This window comes from Pseudorca crassidens, chromosome 8 (assembly GCF_039906515.1).
Source record: "Pseudorca crassidens isolate mPseCra1 chromosome 8, mPseCra1.hap1, whole genome shotgun sequence".
Classification (NCBI taxonomy): Eukaryota; Metazoa; Chordata; class Mammalia; order Artiodactyla; family Delphinidae; genus Pseudorca; species Pseudorca crassidens.
In genome coordinates this window covers 33,154,114-33,172,324 of record NC_090303.1, presented here as the reverse complement: position 1 = coordinate 33,172,324, position 18,211 = coordinate 33,154,114, and the positions used below count along the sequence as shown (strand labels likewise).

The 18,211-nt window shown below is 40.7% G+C and overlaps 1 protein-coding gene across 2 annotated transcripts in view; it reads right to left on the bottom strand.

The window, feature by feature from the left end:
* RAPGEF5 (Rap guanine nucleotide exchange factor 5) overlaps positions 1-18,211 on the bottom strand; it is a 222,007-nt gene that overhangs the window by 52,501 nt on the left and 151,295 nt on the right. For both annotated transcript variants that reach the window (XM_067746170.1, XM_067746171.1), the window contains exon 11: positions 17,956-18,044. In XM_067746170.1, the coding sequence (XP_067602271.1) occupies positions 17,956-18,044 (89 nt within the window). The remainder of the gene's footprint in view (positions 1-17,955; positions 18,045-18,211) is intronic.

Genomic DNA, 18,211 nt, shown 5'->3' with positions numbered 1-18,211 from the left:
ATTGGTTGCACAAGAAAGGCTTATTCATTTAATGCTGTTTCTACATCAAACCTGAAAAGTCATCCCTTTAACGACAGGAACTTACGATACGGATTGCGTGGCCCTCTTCCAATAATGAAATCCGTTTTCATTTTAACTTGTAAAATATGGTTCTGGAATCCCACCATATTTCTTTAGGAAAGAGTGATTTGAATACAGCAGGTTTTATGTTCTTGGCTAAGTTTAATTGCACATGCTGCCTTTTAAAAATGGCACTAGAAGCAGCATGGAGTATTAACAGCAGCACTTTTATCTTCTCCACACAGAGAAAGGGTCAGTTTGCAGGTCACTCTTGTTACAGAGTGGACGGGCCCCATGAGCTCCTGCTGTCCCAGCCCCAATCAGCTGCTCTCAAGTGTCCAGGCACACTTCATGTATCTGCCAAGTCCGCTGGGAAGCTCAGAACACAGTGTAAAGCATGCAAAGGGAGTCAGAGAGCTGGATTCCTACCTGGGTAGCCTTGAGCAGAGTACCTAATCTCTCTGGGCCTTAGTTAAGTCATCCACCGTGAAGTGGATGTCACATCCACACCTAGCAGAGTTGTAGCTGAGTTAAATAGGACAGCTAATGCATCTGGCAAAGAATCTGGCATATATCAAGCATGGAATAAATATACCTGTTCTTTATTTTCCTAAAATTATTTATGTCTGTCCTGTCCCAGTTCTCCAAGTGCTACCAGTCAACCAACCAAAACTGTGTATTGAGGAATGACTATACATAAGGCATTGGTTGAGGCACTGGGGGTTGATACAGGGAAGCACAACGCTGGTCCATGGCTTCAGGCTCATAATGAGAAAGGGAGCTGAGACGTGTATCCCCATGGGATGAACTAAGTAAGGTAACACGGCAACTGAGCAACACCAAACATAGATGTCACAGGGGGTAAAGGAGAGACTCCACAGGCCAGGGAAGGTTGCACCGAACAGGTGGCGTGTGAGACGACCTCCGAACTTCTGAGCAGAATTGGCGGAGAAAGAGGTGAAGGATGTAAGCAAAGGAGTGGGTAATGGGTGTGTGCCTGTGGCTGAGTCACAAACCTGTGGCCTTTGAGCCTTGTTTTGCCCTTAAAGATGTTTTCTGTTAGATGACAATATTTAAAAATCAGAGATCTGGCAACACCACGTCCATATCTCAGATGGCAACCGTGGTTTAGACCTGAGTTGTGCTCTTTACGCAGGGTGCCCTCCCCAGTTTAGCACAGTTCTGCTCTGGTTGGCTTCATTCGTTCACATGAACTGTCTGGGGACACGCAAGTATGTAAGTCTCAGTCTATGGTACAGTTGTGAAACAGTAATGGAAGAGGTCACACGGTGTAACTGAAAAGTAGAAAAGTAAGTTGGAGCCAATTCCTGGAGTGTTTTTGAGCTCTAGACTAAGGAGCCTGGGGCTTGTTCTATAGGAAAAGGGAAGTGAATGAAGACTTTCAAGGTGAGACGTGACAAGAGATGCAGATTACACCTGCTGCATCCCGGAAGTCCGACGGGATACAGGAAGAATAAGGAGAGGGAGGATGAGCTTACTTTTAAATGCACTGAGCTTGGGTTCCCTAGGCTACTTTAAATGGAACTACTGAGCAAAATTATTGAAGACCAGAGTTTGCTAAAGAAGGCTAGATGAAGATGGGAGCAACTGTATAAAGAGAGTGCTTGGGAACAACATGAATTCTCAGTGACAATCCTAGGAAGATGTAAGCAAGAGGTTGAGGGTTGAGCTAGGGTGGATGTTCATATTTGGGCAATGGTGGGAGAAAGATGAGCTTAAAAAGAGAAGAAATTGGAGAATTGGGAGACATAAATGTGATAGAAGCCAACAAGAAAGGACTGGTAAAGAGAGCAGATCATAAGAGTCAAAAGTTGTTGGAAGGAGGTCCATGAGACAGAGCATTCAAAGGCCACTGGATGTGGTGTGTGATGGTCCCTGGTGTGCTGGCTTTAGAGAGATGCCCCTTAAGTGGTAGAGGCATACTCTTGATAGACTGAAGAGAACTAAGGATATTGTTGACACTCAGCTCTCATGCCATCTAGCACGCTGTTTCTCCCCAAAGACTCTTCTTGTGGTTGTGTAGCTCACTGATCAGTAACGGCAGGTGCTCTCACAAATGAGCCAGGAAGACTAATTTCTTCATGATCAATGCAAGTATCATTTTACTTAACAATATAGATGAGAACATGGGAATTGTCATGGGTATGAAGCTTTCAATACCAATCTGCCAGCATCTACCAATAAAAATTAATATCCAAAAAAAAAATTAATATCCAGTTCGAAGATTTGCTCAGTTTAACATAATCGACCTGAGTTGCTGCATCTTGTATGATTAACATCACATATGCATTCTTAAGCTACAAACTGTGCTCCTAAGTGCCTGTCAATTAAATATTCTAAAATGTCATGAAACAAAGAAAAATTAATTTAAACATTAAATCTTAAATCACCCAATCCAAAAACAGGCAGATCCAAACAGACATTTCTCCAAAGAAGATATACAGACTGACAACAAACACATGAAAGGATGCTCAACATCACTAACCATCAGGAAATGCAAATCAAAACTACAGTGAGGTATCACCTCACACCAGTCAGAATGGCCGTCATCAAAAATCTACAAACAATAAATGCTGAAGAGGGTGTGGAGAAAAGGGAACCCTCTTGCACTGTTGGTGGGAATGTAAATTGATACAGCCACTATGGAGAACAGTATGGAGGGTCCTTAAAAAACTAAAAATAGAATTACCATATGACCCAGCAATCCCATTCCCGGGCATATACCCCGAGAAAACCATAATTCAAAAAGAGTCATGTACCAAAATGTTCACTGCAGCTCTATTTACAGTAGCCAGGACATGGAAGCAACCTAAGTGTCCATCGACAGATGAATGGATAAAGAAGATGTGGCACATATATACAATGGAATATTACTCAGCCATAAAAAGAAATGAAACTGAGTTATTTGTAGCGAGGTGGATGGACCTAGAGTCTGTCATACAGAATGAAGTAAGTCAGAAAGAGAAACACAAATACTGTATGCTAACACATATATATGGAATCTAAAAAAAAAAAAAATTGTTCTGATGAACCTAGGGGCAGGACAGGAATAAAGACGCAGACGTAGAGAATGGACTTGAGGACACAGGGAGGGGGAAGGGTAAGCTGGGACGAAGTGAGAGAGTGACATGGACATACATACACTACCAAATGTAAAATAGATAGCTAGTGGGAAGCAGCTGCATGGCACAGGGAGATCAGCTCGGTGCTTTGTGACCACCTAGAGGGGTGGGATAGGGAAGGTGGGAGGGAGACGCAAGAGGGGGGGATATGGGGTATATGTACACATATAGCTGACTCACTTTGTTACACAGCAGAAACTAATGCAACATTGTAAAGCAATTATACTCCAATAAAGATGTTAAAAAAAATCTTAAATCAGAAGTCTCAGGCATGGTTATTCCAAGCAATAACTCTAATACTTGACTCAACTTAAAACAAGGTATGATATTTTTATCTCCTGAGCACTAAGAAGAATCTCTACTGTCAGTTTTCTTTCAAAACTTGAAATATATCACCATTCTGAGTGTTAATTTTTTTTCCCTTGGTCATTGTGAATCATTAGTGCTGAATTTCAGACAAGTAAAATTTTATTTATTTACTAATTTACTTTTGTTTCTAGTTAAAAGAAATTTTACGGACACTAGAGAGAAGTTATTTTAAATAAAGTTTAGCAATGGATAGTCAATTGCCTATTTTAAACCTGAGAATTAAAAATCTATTCTGCAAACTTACTCATTTAAAGGAAACACAACTAAGGCTCTTTCTAAGCAATGTGGCACAAGATCTTACACAAACTGAACACTTCCGATACGAGAAAATTTACTTTAATGTATTGCCTGTGTTTGAAAACATTTCTAGGAAATGTATTTCAACCAGTGACTGACAGCAGACATGCCTCTGTGTCTGGTTTCCAGAACAGTCATTAGAACTCTTTCTTTCCAATATCACGTGGCTGCTATCTTTCTCACACAGGTGAAAGGGAGACTTGTGGTTTAGGGTCACAGAGAAAGGTTTGGTTGAAACGGATGACCAAACACCTATCACTTAGGGCTGAGCACAGGGCTCTCTGCTCTGGTGAAGACAAAGTTGTAAGATAAAGTCTCAGCTTTTGCAAGGATTTGGAATTTGACTGGTGAGATCGTTAAAGGACCACAACGGGCAGTCTACAAGCTCCAGCCTGATGAATATTCCATCCATGTGAATGTCTGAGCGAACCTCCATACCCCACCCCTGCCCACCACTGCCACCCAGCACACATGTTTTAGCCCCAGAGAGCCCCAAACCATGCTTTGAACCACACCTATTCCTTACTGTGCCCCAGGAAGCCGGCGGTGGCTTCAGTAGGTGACGGGGAAACGTCGGTTGGTGGGGGGGAGACAGTGGCTAGTCTGTATGACAATAACCATACCAGCCAACCTTTATGGACCACATATTGTGGGCTGTACCACAAGCGTCACCCACATGATCTGTGTTCCTCAAAACCACCTTAGAAGGTAGGTCTTACCTTTAGCGGGATGATGACACTGAGACTGAGATAAGTACAGAGAATAACCACTGAGTTAATGTCGGAAGGGGCCTAGGTCCCAAGGCGTGCTGAGCCACAGCAATGGCTCTCACTGCACAATGTTCTCCTGAGGGTGTGGATACAAACCGTCCATGTCAGGGGTGAGGGGAAAGGAAGTACAGGAAAGTCATGGAATCCTGGGTTTGGACAGGGAAAAGCATCATAGATACGGGAATCTGGTCTTTTTACTGGCCTTGAATTGCCAAAGATGGCCCTATGACGTCTTTTTCCACCTATGCGCATGCCACAGTTCCTTTATTCCTACTCAAATGTTGTTATTTTGTTTTTATTTTCTAGCAAACACCTGGCAATAGCAAATAGCTATAAGAGATCAGCCAATTTACTTTTCTAAAAGTGGAAATGACAATCACATGGAAGGATTAAGACAGTCCACAGATTCATAATGTTTTTAAGATATTTTAACGACCAATTATACATATTTATATTTTTAAAAATTGAAATGTAAAGGCAGAAAGGAAAACAATTTTTTTAAAAGGTCAAACCATAAAACTCTTCCTTTTCTTCTATATAAACTTCTCCGTATTAGACACTGTAGATACTGAAAACCATTAGTCACATTACGTTTTGTTCACTCTTTCCCAAATCAAAAGAAGTGACTTGCATGTCAAAGTCTTGGCTATCCCTCACCTCAGTTATCACCTGTCAGCCCAACATCTGGATCAACAGACCATTAAACATGTATCAACTGTCACTGGCCAAGATACTTTTGCCTTTTGGCTAAAGGCACTCATACATATCCCTTGTCTCAAGTGGTTCTAAGAAGTCAGTTTTGTTTTAAATTAAATGTACTACTTACAAGCCTACGAACGTCCTTAAGCCTTTCTGTTAGCATGATTCATGGTGATTTGACTCACACAGGTATGTAATGGGTACATATGAGTTCTGAAATATCATCAAGAGTACAATAATATAATTATATAAAATTGTATACTATAACCTACTCTTAAAAGAACAAATTTAATTTGTGATATTGTTAAAAAAACTTCTTCAAAGCCATATGACATGAACTATTTCTTGGTATATGTTAAATTTCTTTTATGAAAAATATTTCTAACAACTGGAAGGGAGAATTTTGGAGTGAAAAATGCAGAATTCTCTAGCATGAATTCAGGGGCTCAAATCACACAAGAAAGGTACTTACTGGTAAGTAAACCTTGAGAATTAAGAATACATGAGATTATCTAACGTATAGCACAGGGAAATATATTAAATATCCTGTGATAAACCATAATGGAAAAGAATATAAAAAAAGAATGTATATATAACTGAGTCACTGTGCTGTGCAGCAGAGATTGGCATAACATTGTAAATCAACTATACATCAATTAAAAAAAAAAGAATACATGAGATTAGTGTCAATAGTCACTTGTTGAGAAGCATATAAGACTTAATCCAAACCACTTTATAGGCTTTTAAAAAGTGATTATACAGCACTTTAAATTACAATGTGTTTATATTACTTTGAAGGGACAGAAATATATAGTTATGGCCTCGGGTCTAAAGTATCGAAACAACATAAGCTGCCATTCATAAAATTTCATGCCATTTTCCTCTTCTTTAGGAACCAAACTTTGATTTTTCTTGGGCATACTGCTCTCCAGATAGCTTAAAACCAAACCAAACAATACATTTCCCAGTCTCACTTGTAGCTAGATGTGGCCACAACTAAGTTTTGGTCCATGAGAAAGAAGCAGAAGCCAGGTGTGATGAACAGGTATGTTCTTAACTAGCTCCATCCTGCTACCTGGACTGTGATGCTATATTCACTTTGGTTCGTGGGATGCAGGTCAGACTCTAGGGACACTGGAACAAAGAGCTGGAAGGAATCTCACTCCTGGCTGATTTCAGAGGGGCCTTACCAGCTCTGGACTGCACTTCTTTATTTTTATTTTCACATGAGACAGAAGTATACGTAACCTGTTTATGTCACTGTTCGAGATTTTCTGTTGTATGCAGCCATGCCTGATCACAAATAATATACACCCACAGAAAATTTTCAGGAACTCAAACACATGATCAGTAATGTGGTCTTGTTCTCAAGTTTCTCAGCTATCATAAGCAGGGAACGTACATTTAAGGAGAGATGAGTGCTGTGAATTTATCCTGATCTCATTACTGTGGATTTGTAGAATGTGCTGATGAAGACATATTTGCCTTTTATGTTTTTGATTATTTTTTAAAAGAACAAACAACCTCCCCAGAAGACTGTCAGATAGTGTAAACTGTCACAATAATTCTGAGATACGCACTCACAACACGCCAATCAGCACTGGCAGAACTTGAGCTTACTAAAATCTTTCTACAAAAGTCATCAGTGGTAAATGAAAACGACGTTGCAATGCCTTCAAATTCAGATCAAACTGAACTAAGACACAAGGAGTCACACTTCGTACGTTCCGTTCTTGGGAAAAGATCCAAAATTAGGATGAAAATATCTTCACCCTGTTCTTCTTTTTTTTTCTTAACAAAATCATGACACTGTATTTATGATATCTATAAGCCTGCTACACAAAAACAAGCCATGTGATATCAAGCAAGACAGGAAGAAAATTTTGGGGGAAAACCTAACTTGCTCTATGTACTATGTAAATCTTTCTTCATAACAAGTCTATTTAAGGCACATTCAAAGGGATGTAGCAAGAAGGAAAACACCAGATGCTTTAATATTAGAACTACCATCATGAGCCCTGATATATACAGCCACTCACCTAAAACCCTGTTCACTGTTAGACTGAGAATTTAGGTAGAAATATCCAACCAGACATGAGATGGGCAATTTTAACTGATGCTTTTCATCTTCACACTAAGTGAAGCTCATTTACAGGATTAAAAGATTTAAAACTTAGAAGACTGACCAAGTATCCTGAATGCTGAAAAGAAGGATAAGTCTGAAACAGAAAAGGATACAGGATGGCTCTGAAAGTAATTTTCTGTCGCTATTTAGATTACAGCAAGATATTCTGGGGATTACAACACGGTATTTTAGTTTTCCACCACACTTTCCGTTCACACATACCTACCAATTCTGTCTAATTTCATATTTATTTCTGAGATTTGGGGGAAGGACGGCCAGCCTAATAGCAGCCTTAAGCACAAAGCAAAAAAGCTGCAAACAGAATGAAAAGAATCGTTTCAATTGTAGAGCGAGAAAGCCCCAAGGGCAAAAAATGAGGATAATGGGAAATGGGAGGGGAAGGTTATAATGAGAAAGACTGCAAAAAGAAATGAGGAAAAGCTCAATTATAGGTACGTTAAAGGCAAAAATTCTCCCACTTGAAGAACATTCCTTTTAGACATGTGCTTGTCAATTACAGCAATTCTGTGGCATTGCACCCTTTACATGAGGCCATAATTTGACTGAAACATGCTGTGAGAGATTAACATGCAGCGATTATAATCAACAAATTGCTATTTACTAGCATTCCTTCCTCACACTTACAAGACTATCTGAAATCCATACTCTTATATAGAAAAATCACTTTTTTCCCCATTTTCCGATAGGATGCTAAATTTTTGACTGAGGACGATGTCACAGCATTAAAAAATACAGACAAGAACATCTGATAATCTCACTTTAAATCCATCAACTGGAGAGATGACACACAAGATCTCTGAGGGAGAGAAACAGAGGGAGAGAGAAAAGAGAGTTTTTTCATCCTTTGAATTGTCTTAAGCACAGTCTCGAGTAATTTCATGTGCTGATGTTACATTAAAACTATGATTCTGCTAAAATTACTCGATTGTCAAACTGACTTTTGACACAGTATCTTGTCTCCAGAAATTTCAGAATGTGTTGCTTCTTTCAATTCGCTGCTCCAAAAATACCTGACTCACATCACACATTTAAACAAGTTTCTGGAAATATAGCGGGACGCTGGCAAAATCACAAGTGTTTCTACTAAAGTACAATATTAAATATGCCAGTAGACCCCAAATTCACTGAGAAAATATGGTCATTTTTAAAACTTTAAGAGTTAAGAACAGCATTTTCTTTTTAAAGAAATAAAAATCCATTTTCCTTTTAAAAAGAACAAAAAAAGAAATTTATAAGAACAAAAATCAGCACCCAACTGAGAAATTGTGCTACAGAAATTATAGATTATAGAACTATAGATAGAAAAATAGAAGTAGCAGCCTTTGTTCTTAGAGGGTATATATTAGAGAGACAAAATATAAAGAGAAAACTAAACAAAGCTATGACCTTTCTCAAACGCATCTTTATGAGAAAAACTACAAGTTATACTGGATTTGTGTTTAAAAAGCAACCTTTAGAGACTTCCCTGGTGGTGCAGTGGATAGGACTCCGTGCTCCCAGTGCAGGGGGCCTGGGTTCGATCCCTGGTCGGGGAACTAGATCCCACATGCATACCGCAACTGAGGAGCCCACCTGCCACAACTGAGACCCAGAGCAACCAAAATAAATTAAAAGATAAAAATATATATTTTTAAAAATTACCAAAAAAAAAAGGGAACCTTCACCCTATGTCAAAGAGACTATACAGATTTAAGCCAATATCTTATTCATGTAATTATAAAACCGAAGACTATTCTACATGAACTTTGTGACTTATGAGAAAGGGCCTTTATATTTTACATTTAAAAACAGACTGTAATTTTATCTATTATGATTCTTTGAAAATTGACAATTTATGTACATATTACGATTCTTTGAAAATTGACAATTTATGTACATATTTATGGCAACTCTCAGTGTACCAGAGTATTTTGTTATTTGTAATAATTTATCCACCAGCCATTCTAGGAAATTAGAAATTTACTGAACTACAAAGAAAGAAATACCTAAGCTTCCCCACAGTTGTCTACCTAAAAAGATGAGTACCAAATCGAGCACCCGAGTTGGAGGAAAAGCTCCAATTTTAGGGGAAGCAAAGAAAATGTAAATAAGGGGAATAAAGCAAATAAAATTTCCAAGGTGAATAAAAGAGAAAGTCCATTCATTTCTAAGCCTTCTGTTCTGGCTACAATTTACATAGGAAAACCCTCATGGTTTGGGGGGTTGAGGACATCACCAGCAGGACAGACTTCACAGAAACAAGAAGTCACATGTGTATTTCATCTAGAATATAATGTGTGAAGGAAACTTTCAAAGATCCTCTATCTCACTTCCCAACTCTAGGACACAGCCTTCCCTCTAGCCCATCAGAAAGTTGTTGATATTTTCCTTAGAAGTATTCAAAGAAGAAAGTCTAAAAACTCTTCTTAAGATGCACAAGTTTTTCAAAACCCTTATAGTCAGGAGACTAAAGATCTAATTTCTGAGGTAATTCTCGCCCCTTGTGTATTTCCTTTTCCATTTCCTATCTTCAGATCCTCCTGAAATTAATTTCTCACAGCCCTACAATATTTCAGTTTGTTTCTAGGGTGCTCTAGACTTAGAGTTGAACTTTAAGTACTGGAAGACATCATGTGGAGTAAACATGAAAATGATGCGATTTAATAAATGCACTCCGATGATCCAGTCTCATTCGAAATGGGGACGGTATCCCTGAAGAGTAGGCTGTACTCCTCCTTACATCTTTATCCATTAAACATCTTCTTTTGCCCATTGGTTATGCTGTAATGAAAACTTCCACATTTTCACTATTAATCAGTGTACACTAATGACCTTATGCTTCATCTCTGTCTCACTGCATTTCACCTTGCTTCATTACCAACAAGAGTATTAATTAACCCACAATCTACTGGCAGTGTAAAAGCATCAATTCCCTTGTTATCATATATAGTATCACATGTTCAAAGGTGGTGCGAACAGATTAGTTCAGAAGATGAACACCTCAAATGAAATTCACAGTCATAATCTGATTTTTAACATTATCTGATGTGAGTGGTCTGATACAGCATCAGCTGCAACTAGGACCTCTTCCCCCACACCCCCTCTCTTGTGTAACCTTCTTGAAGCAGTGAGCCCACCCAGTGGCCACCTCGCTCACAGGTGGAAACCAAGAAGCAGGTCTTTGTGCTGGAGATTAGCTCCCTCTTAAGTGGCTACTGAAGCGCCTGATTTGGGGTTTACAGCTAGAGTCGAATGGGAGGTTTTTTATTTCAGTTCTGCCTTTCATTCAAGATTTTAGCCACTAGGCAAAAATGATGTCTAGGACAAAGCTAGGAATACATCTGGGTTCACTTTCAGATTCAAATGACCACTCTATCTCTGAAGCAGCTTAGTTAACTTCTGCCTTAGCGTCTACGTCCATTAGATGGAGATAATCATCCCGTACAAGCATCCATCTAGTGGAGGGGATGTTTGGATAAACAGCGTGGTGTCAGATCGTGGCTCTCAAATTTGGAAGGGGCCTCAGATGTCATGTGGTCTAAACTCTTTGATTTCATACATGAGGCAAATGAGAAAGAAATTTCTACACAATTCTAATTATCTCATCACTTAGTCAGTATTAATTTATAAAGTCTTCCAATGCTTCAATTACAATCGGCAAAAACATTACATTCTCCACATTAGCAATTAGGAGAGAAGCTAAGGGAACTGCCAAAAAACCAAACCAAACCAAACCAGAAGCACAGAGCTTATAAAGCAGAACAGAAACCAATATTCTAATATGAGCACTTTTACTCCTAGCACTCTCTCAATGGCGCTTTGGGGATTTTCATTGTCACCGTGGATCGCTGTTTCAAGCCTTCGCTTTATCTGAAAACACAAGCCTTCGCTGAACAGTGGGGTTCTCATCTGCATCTGAGGCACACCCAGGGCAGCTGGAGTTGGTGCTAATGAATTTATTTAGTCTTTCGTTGATTTTTTCATTAGCATGTATGCAAACAAAATTAACCTAATATTTAACACTGACAGTTTCATAAAGCTGAAAAAGACCTCGAGTGGCAACCTAGTCCAGTTATTTGTCTCTGAGAAAGCTACCTTCACAGGTCAAGAAGGTAAAAGGCTGACATCAACCATTTCCCCGGATTGCAGAGTCTACGGCTCCTAGCTGTCGCCAGTACCATCCAGGGATACTTATACCTACTTCCAGCTCCTTTTATTTATTTTTTCAACTAAGTCTATTTCCTTTGGTTCTGAACTTTGCTGAATAGGACCAGACATTTCACATTCATTCTCTATACTACTTTAAACACATTAAAACATCCTCTAGCTTCTTCATTTTTAAAGACATGTGGATATAGTTCTCCCAAATTTGTGTCTATAATGAGATTGGTTATTTAGCACCACGAACATCCACTCTTTCCCTATTTGCTTTTTGTCTGACTCCCTCCACTAAAATGTAAGCCCCACGAAGGTAAGGAGTTTGTGTGTATTCTGTTTACAGCTGTATGCCCCACAGCTAGAACAGTGCCTACGTAAGAGGTCGAAAATATCTGCGGAAGGAAGGAGTTAAATTTTTCTATGGTATTCATTCACCCGCATATAGAAACTGAACACTCAAATATGCACTGCTGTACTTTATTACAGAAGCAGTGTGTAAAGTTAAAAGTAAAGGAATTACAGGGGGAGGGCTAGTATAAGAGCCCGGATGCAGAGTACTTCATCACTGGGGGAAAACCGCTGCTTTTCTCTAGCAACGGACTGTTTCTGAATATCCCAAAATGGCCTGGTAGTAAAACTCTCTGCAAACGGCTATTACTGGTAGGTGATAAACCAAAGCTATTCTTTGTAAATGTTATAGCATAATTTCCCAAAGGAACTTAAAAAGTTTCCCATTGGACAAGGTTATACACAAACACACTTAAATCATCACCGGGTATGGCCACTGAGCCTTGAATTCCAAGCCTGCTACCCCATCAACATTCTAACTACTCTCTGAGCGAGGTTGAAGAAACACAGCAGTAAGACAGAGCAACATGAAGTCAGGCCAAACCGCCTCAGCCCTTGTGCAAAGCCTAAGTGATGGTGAGGTCAGCACAAAACGACCGCAGGGTGAAGGTCTCCTCCAGATCTAGAATTCTACGGTTCTGTGACATACTTTGAAAGGAAAGGGGTTGACATAAATCTCTTTAGATCAAAGCATTTTAGTGATGAAAGATATGTCAGAACTCATCTCACATATAACTTGCTCAAGGTCTCAGGTTGGTCTATTAATGGAGCCCAGATCTGGGGACCCAAGGCTTCAGAATCTCATTTTGGTACCCTTTCTACTCTGCTGCGTGCATATTCTCCTTCCTTAGAACATCATTTCTTACAGAAGTAACATTCCTGGCTGTGAGACTGAAGGACCACCCAGAGATCCCTGGAGTGTGACAGAACCCTGCAAAAATCCAAATGGGTTTTGTTCACTATACCGTCACCTCCTCATTCCAAGAACTGAGAGCTAACAGCTGTGTGGCCAGTACCTCTGTCCGCTCTGATTGTTTTCTTTTTTCAAAACCATTTCAGTGGATGGACCAGCAATGCAGGTTTGTGAATTCTGAACTCAGGCTGCAGAGGCTCTAGGGCAGGGACCAGTGGATAGGAGGCTGGACACAGAGACCAAGAGAGGGAGTGGGGAGGGGAGGTGGAGGAAAGGAGAAATGACGCCCGTAGTTCTCAGGGGCAAATTGATAACTATTAGACACTTTGAATATGTCTCTGAAAAAAGTGGAGAGACAAAGTCACTGTCCTAGTTCTGTGGCTCTCACACCTGGCTACATATAGCTTCATCTGGGGAGCCTTCAAAGCCCATAACTCTTAGGCCCCAACTCGGGTCAGCTGAACCAGGATCTCGGGGGTGGGACCCAGACATTGATATTTTGAAAAATGCCCCACGTGCTGCTAATGATACAGCCACAGATAAGATCCACTGGTCTATTATGTGTTACATGATACCACAAAAATAAAAAGATAGATCCAAGATAATTTTACATGCATGTTAATCGCACAAAATCACGGTGAGGCTTACCACCATCTAAAAACTTCCATGCCTACCCACCAAAAGTTTTAGTCCTGCAAAAGCCATGCAGCCGCAGCGTTATAAAGGTCTTGCCACCTGCAAAAGCAAGCCTAGAAGAGAAGCACCAAACATCTTTCCAGAAATCCTAAAAGGTAAGGAAATTAAGGAAGAAGTTCACCTAAACTGTCTTCCGTATTTCCAACGATCAGGAAAAAGGCATTCTTAATTTTCCTTCACAAGAAATATGTATCAACTATTTAGGATACGCTTGGTGCTGGAACGGGAAAGAAGATAAAAGAAAATGAAAAATGGCTTGCCTGCCCTAGCTTCACTCAAGGTTCCATCAGTGCAATGCCCCAAAAAAAGCCATTAAGCTGGCAATGGAGAATAGCTTTGGGACCCTATCAATGAAGTGAGACACTCCTATGATATAAACCAGGTACTTTCACGGAGGTGGTTTCCTCGTTACAAAGGTAAGGGACTCACTTTCTCCATGATGTAATCAGCCTACTAGGTGCTGTTGAAAGTACACCACCCACACGGAGGCGTCCATGCCTTCCGTGGTCAAAGCAGGATGAGCAGACATTTCCACACTGAGTACACAATATACTGAATGATAACCTCATGAAGTAAGAACAGCCATACCTGGAAGAAAGCAGGCCGAGCCTAGTAAGAATCGGCTAATATGCTTTACCTGTTCCCACTACCTTATTCCCTGCTTGTTTTTTCTTCAAAACCTGTAATCATAAGCACATTTGCTTCAAAAAGATGAATAAAAACCCAAGACATGGGAAAAAAAGGGGAGCAAATAATGTTATTTCCTCTTGTGTTTCCCCTAAGGTAGACTCATCATAATGCAGATGTAGAAAGAAAAGGCAGTAAGAAGGATTTTCTCTATGTATCCATCTGATCACAGTGTTGTCCCCGGTCACCCCCCTTAGAACAGAAATCGTTATTCCTAATAGAAGCATCTCTAGACAAAACACATTTGATCCTTTCCAGAGACGGGGCTGGTGGTGGGGACCTGCTCCTCTACCCCTCCAGCTCCTCTATTCACAACACATTTTCTTGCTTCTTGCCTTCCTTGTAATTCTCCTGGGCTGGGAATGCCCAGTGACGTCTGCCCTATTTCTGGGAAGATGAAAGATAGAGCTGCTTGATTTTTCCCTTACATTCCAAACGCTTCAAGTCAGACCCTGAACCTCGAAAGAAAAGGTAATCTTTGAAAACAGCTGCAGTCCTTCAATGTTCACAAATAGGTATCCAGTTACCAGACTCAAACAGTTTTTCTATTTTAAACAATGAAGAATTATTCATTCATTCATTCATTCATTCATCCATCCATCCATCCATCCATCCATCCACTCATTCCAGATATTCCCAGGATGACTGTTTGGTAATACCAGGGAGGAAAGGTAGGCACGTAGGGGATTATGAAACTAAGCATGGTAAGTGTTGTGTGGATCAAATCATTTATGAAAATCATTAGTAGGTTGCTTGTAAGCATCTCTAATAATGTTTTTTGCTTTTGAAACTCAGTTTGATATGGTGATAGAATACTATATGAATTATTGTTTGCTATTCCATTCTATTCTAGATTTGGGTAATAACAAAAAAATACAGTATCTCTTATTTCTATTCCATTCAGTTAAGTAAACTTTTTTTCCACTTGCATGTAGACAGCAATTACTAATCACCTGAACCTGTCCTTTGTGAGTATAGGTCTCTTAGCCTATTGCGCCTTGCACCTACATTTTCACAATGAAGTGACTTCTGTGGGGAAGAGATGGAAATAACTTGCATCTCTTGCTTGGTTAACTTGCCCAGCCTCTGGTGGGTACAGGAATGTAAGAGTCCAGAACAGGCTCATCCCAGCCTCCAGGACCATTTATTTCTTCCCATGAATGCTTTCTTCCTCATTGCCGTTGGGGCCATGTGGATAACCACCATATGGCCCCACCCGGCTCCATATGGCTCCATCTCCCTAAAAGGGGCGCTCAAGAACATAAAAACGCTGCTGTATACGTTTAGTGCAGCCCCTTCTCGTTTTCCTCCATCTGTCTTCCATATGTTTACGCGACTCAGACTCCTGCACACGTAGACCTTTTATAGTGAGGGTTGCCAGCCTGACCAAGATAAAGAACTAACATTCACCGCTGTCAGTGACAAGGGGCCCCAACTACTTTAAATATGTGACTCATTTAGTATTCAAACTAGAACGAACTCATAACCACTTTTCTTCAATTTGTAAATGAAATTGATTTTAGATTTATATTTTTTAAAATGTTACCAACAAAAGCCACCCAGTGGCTCTTCTGTTGTATTTTCTCCAAGCGCTGTTCGTGAAGTGTGGAAGAACTGCATGTGACTTCCACTTAGGTGTCCCTATCATATTACACGTCAATCTCTCTCCAAAGTTGACTTTTTCATTTTCATAAAACTCTCCTTTGATCAGAGGAAGAGTTGTTACTGTTTTCCCCCTCAGGTGTCCCTGCAAACATCTGAAGTTTTACATGTGTCCTCTGCAAACGCTAAGGAAATGAGGAGGAATGAGGAGAGACTGACCCCTGCGGGGCTCTACCTGCCCGGCTTTGGCCACACCGAGTCGTGGTCCTTTTAGCTTTGCTCGGCACCTGGCACGAGGGACACATCTGATCCCAGAGTTGGTATAATCGAGAAGAAACTGGGAATACCAGTCACTAGACACCAGGTACAACACTGTTTCCCAGCAGGAGGCCACCCCTGGCATTAGTAACAGGAATTAGGGTGATTTCTCATTCCCAGGGGTAACTTGTCAGTGGGTACCTAGGCCATCTTTCACAAAAAACTAATGACAGTGAGAACGAAAGAAAAAAGAAATCAAGTAGGCCTAGTACTGGCTTCAGTAATTTCTACTCTTATTAATATGACTTAGACACAAAGTCCTGTGTTATAGCACTGCAGTGCTATTAAAAAGAACGCATTCAGTCCCCCAAACTGCTACGCACGTTCAAAGGTGTCCTCTTCGTGGCAGATAACTTGCCTGTAATCTAGTCCAAACCACCTGTGTAAAGCAGTCTGCTAACCAGTACGCGGAAAATTATGGCCAGTTCCATGATGACTATCTCTGATGAAGCAGAACACGGAAATAGTGCTCAAACGCACAAAATATTAATAGATAGACATACAAAAACCACCCAGCAAATGCCACAACAATACGTTTCTCTTTTAGCTTGTTTGTGTATAAATGACAACTATTGCTATTTTTCCCCAAACACAGATATGCAAAATAAAGTTTTTATTTGAATTTCAAGATCAAACAGTAACATTTATGTAGGATGCGTGATTGAGTCATTTTTGGCTTTTTGATAAAAACACTATTACATATTTCACACATCTTTGTTTCTCTTAACGTCCTTTATAATGCAGTATAGAGCCAGACATCAATTAAGTTCAGACAAAACTACTGGGACCTAAGGAAACTCTTGTTCCCACCTAAGCTGTCATTTCACAACCCTTCCTGCATGGGAAAAACCTAAGGAGTTACTTGTACTAATAAAACCAAAAATGCCTTTTATTGACGCAGTTGATATACTGCAAACTGCGGCATCACAGGTGCTACGGTGGCAGCAAAAAGTGTATTTTAGTCAGGGCATCAAGTTGCAGAATTCAGGCTACAGCCAGAGGCCTGTTCATTGGAATAACTGCTCCAGGCTGGAACAAATGATAAATTTTGCTTAAGAGAAGCAAGCACTGCCCTTGTGTGATAAAGGAAGTTTGGGTAGATCATGCAACGGTAGTGTTTCCAGAAGTGCAAGGGTGAAAAAGCTAAGTGGGTATTTTGCTCCCAGATTAAATAGAAAGGACAAGAAGCCTGATCAACAAGACTTCAGTGAATTACAGTTTCTGGTCTGAGAAGCTATGAATATCATATCCTGCACAGCAGGGCTTGCTCTGAGCAGTTTGTAAACCACATGGAAAAAGGCAGAAGTTGCTGCTAAGCTAATAGCTGCTGAGTAGTTGCATTAATTGTTGACTTTTCGGCAGGGAGGCTACTCCCCCCAGCTCAGTGCTTCCCACAAGCCAGGTGCACGCTATAGCTGGTAACCCCATCCCTCATATTCCTTCCCACTGGACACTGGCTATTAAATGCTGGCCTCTCGCCAACTGCCTTTAGGTGAGATGTGGTAAAAACGGCCAGTGAAACAAGAACATCTGCCTTCGTATCATTTTCTTTGTACAGCTACTTCCCAGGCGGCTGCTTGGATCTACGTGCGTCCATTTACTGGATTTAAACAAAACAGCAGGAGGCTAAGGGGGAGGCCCAAGAAGCATATGCTGGGTCAGCCCACTCTGGTTTCAGCTACAGTACAGACGGAGGCTTTGCCCCTCTGGAAACTGACAAGGGCAGCCGCAGCTGTGAGTCTGGAAGCAGGAGACACCCCCCTGCCTTACCTGTTTCTTTGTCCTGGACTTCTTCCAGGTGCAAGTCATTCAAAAGGTGCTCCAAGATCTTCTCTGGGGTCCCGGACACGACCACGTATCTGTCGGAGAGCAGAGAGTCCACGGAGTCATCCTCAGTGGAGGACTGTGAACGGCTGCTCCATTCTTCGTCCTCGTCCTCCTCGTCAATGTATTTGAAAGACGGCACATCGAAGGTGGGCAAGGGCAGCTCTCGGTCTGAAAGCGCGGCAGAATCCTTCCTCTCTAA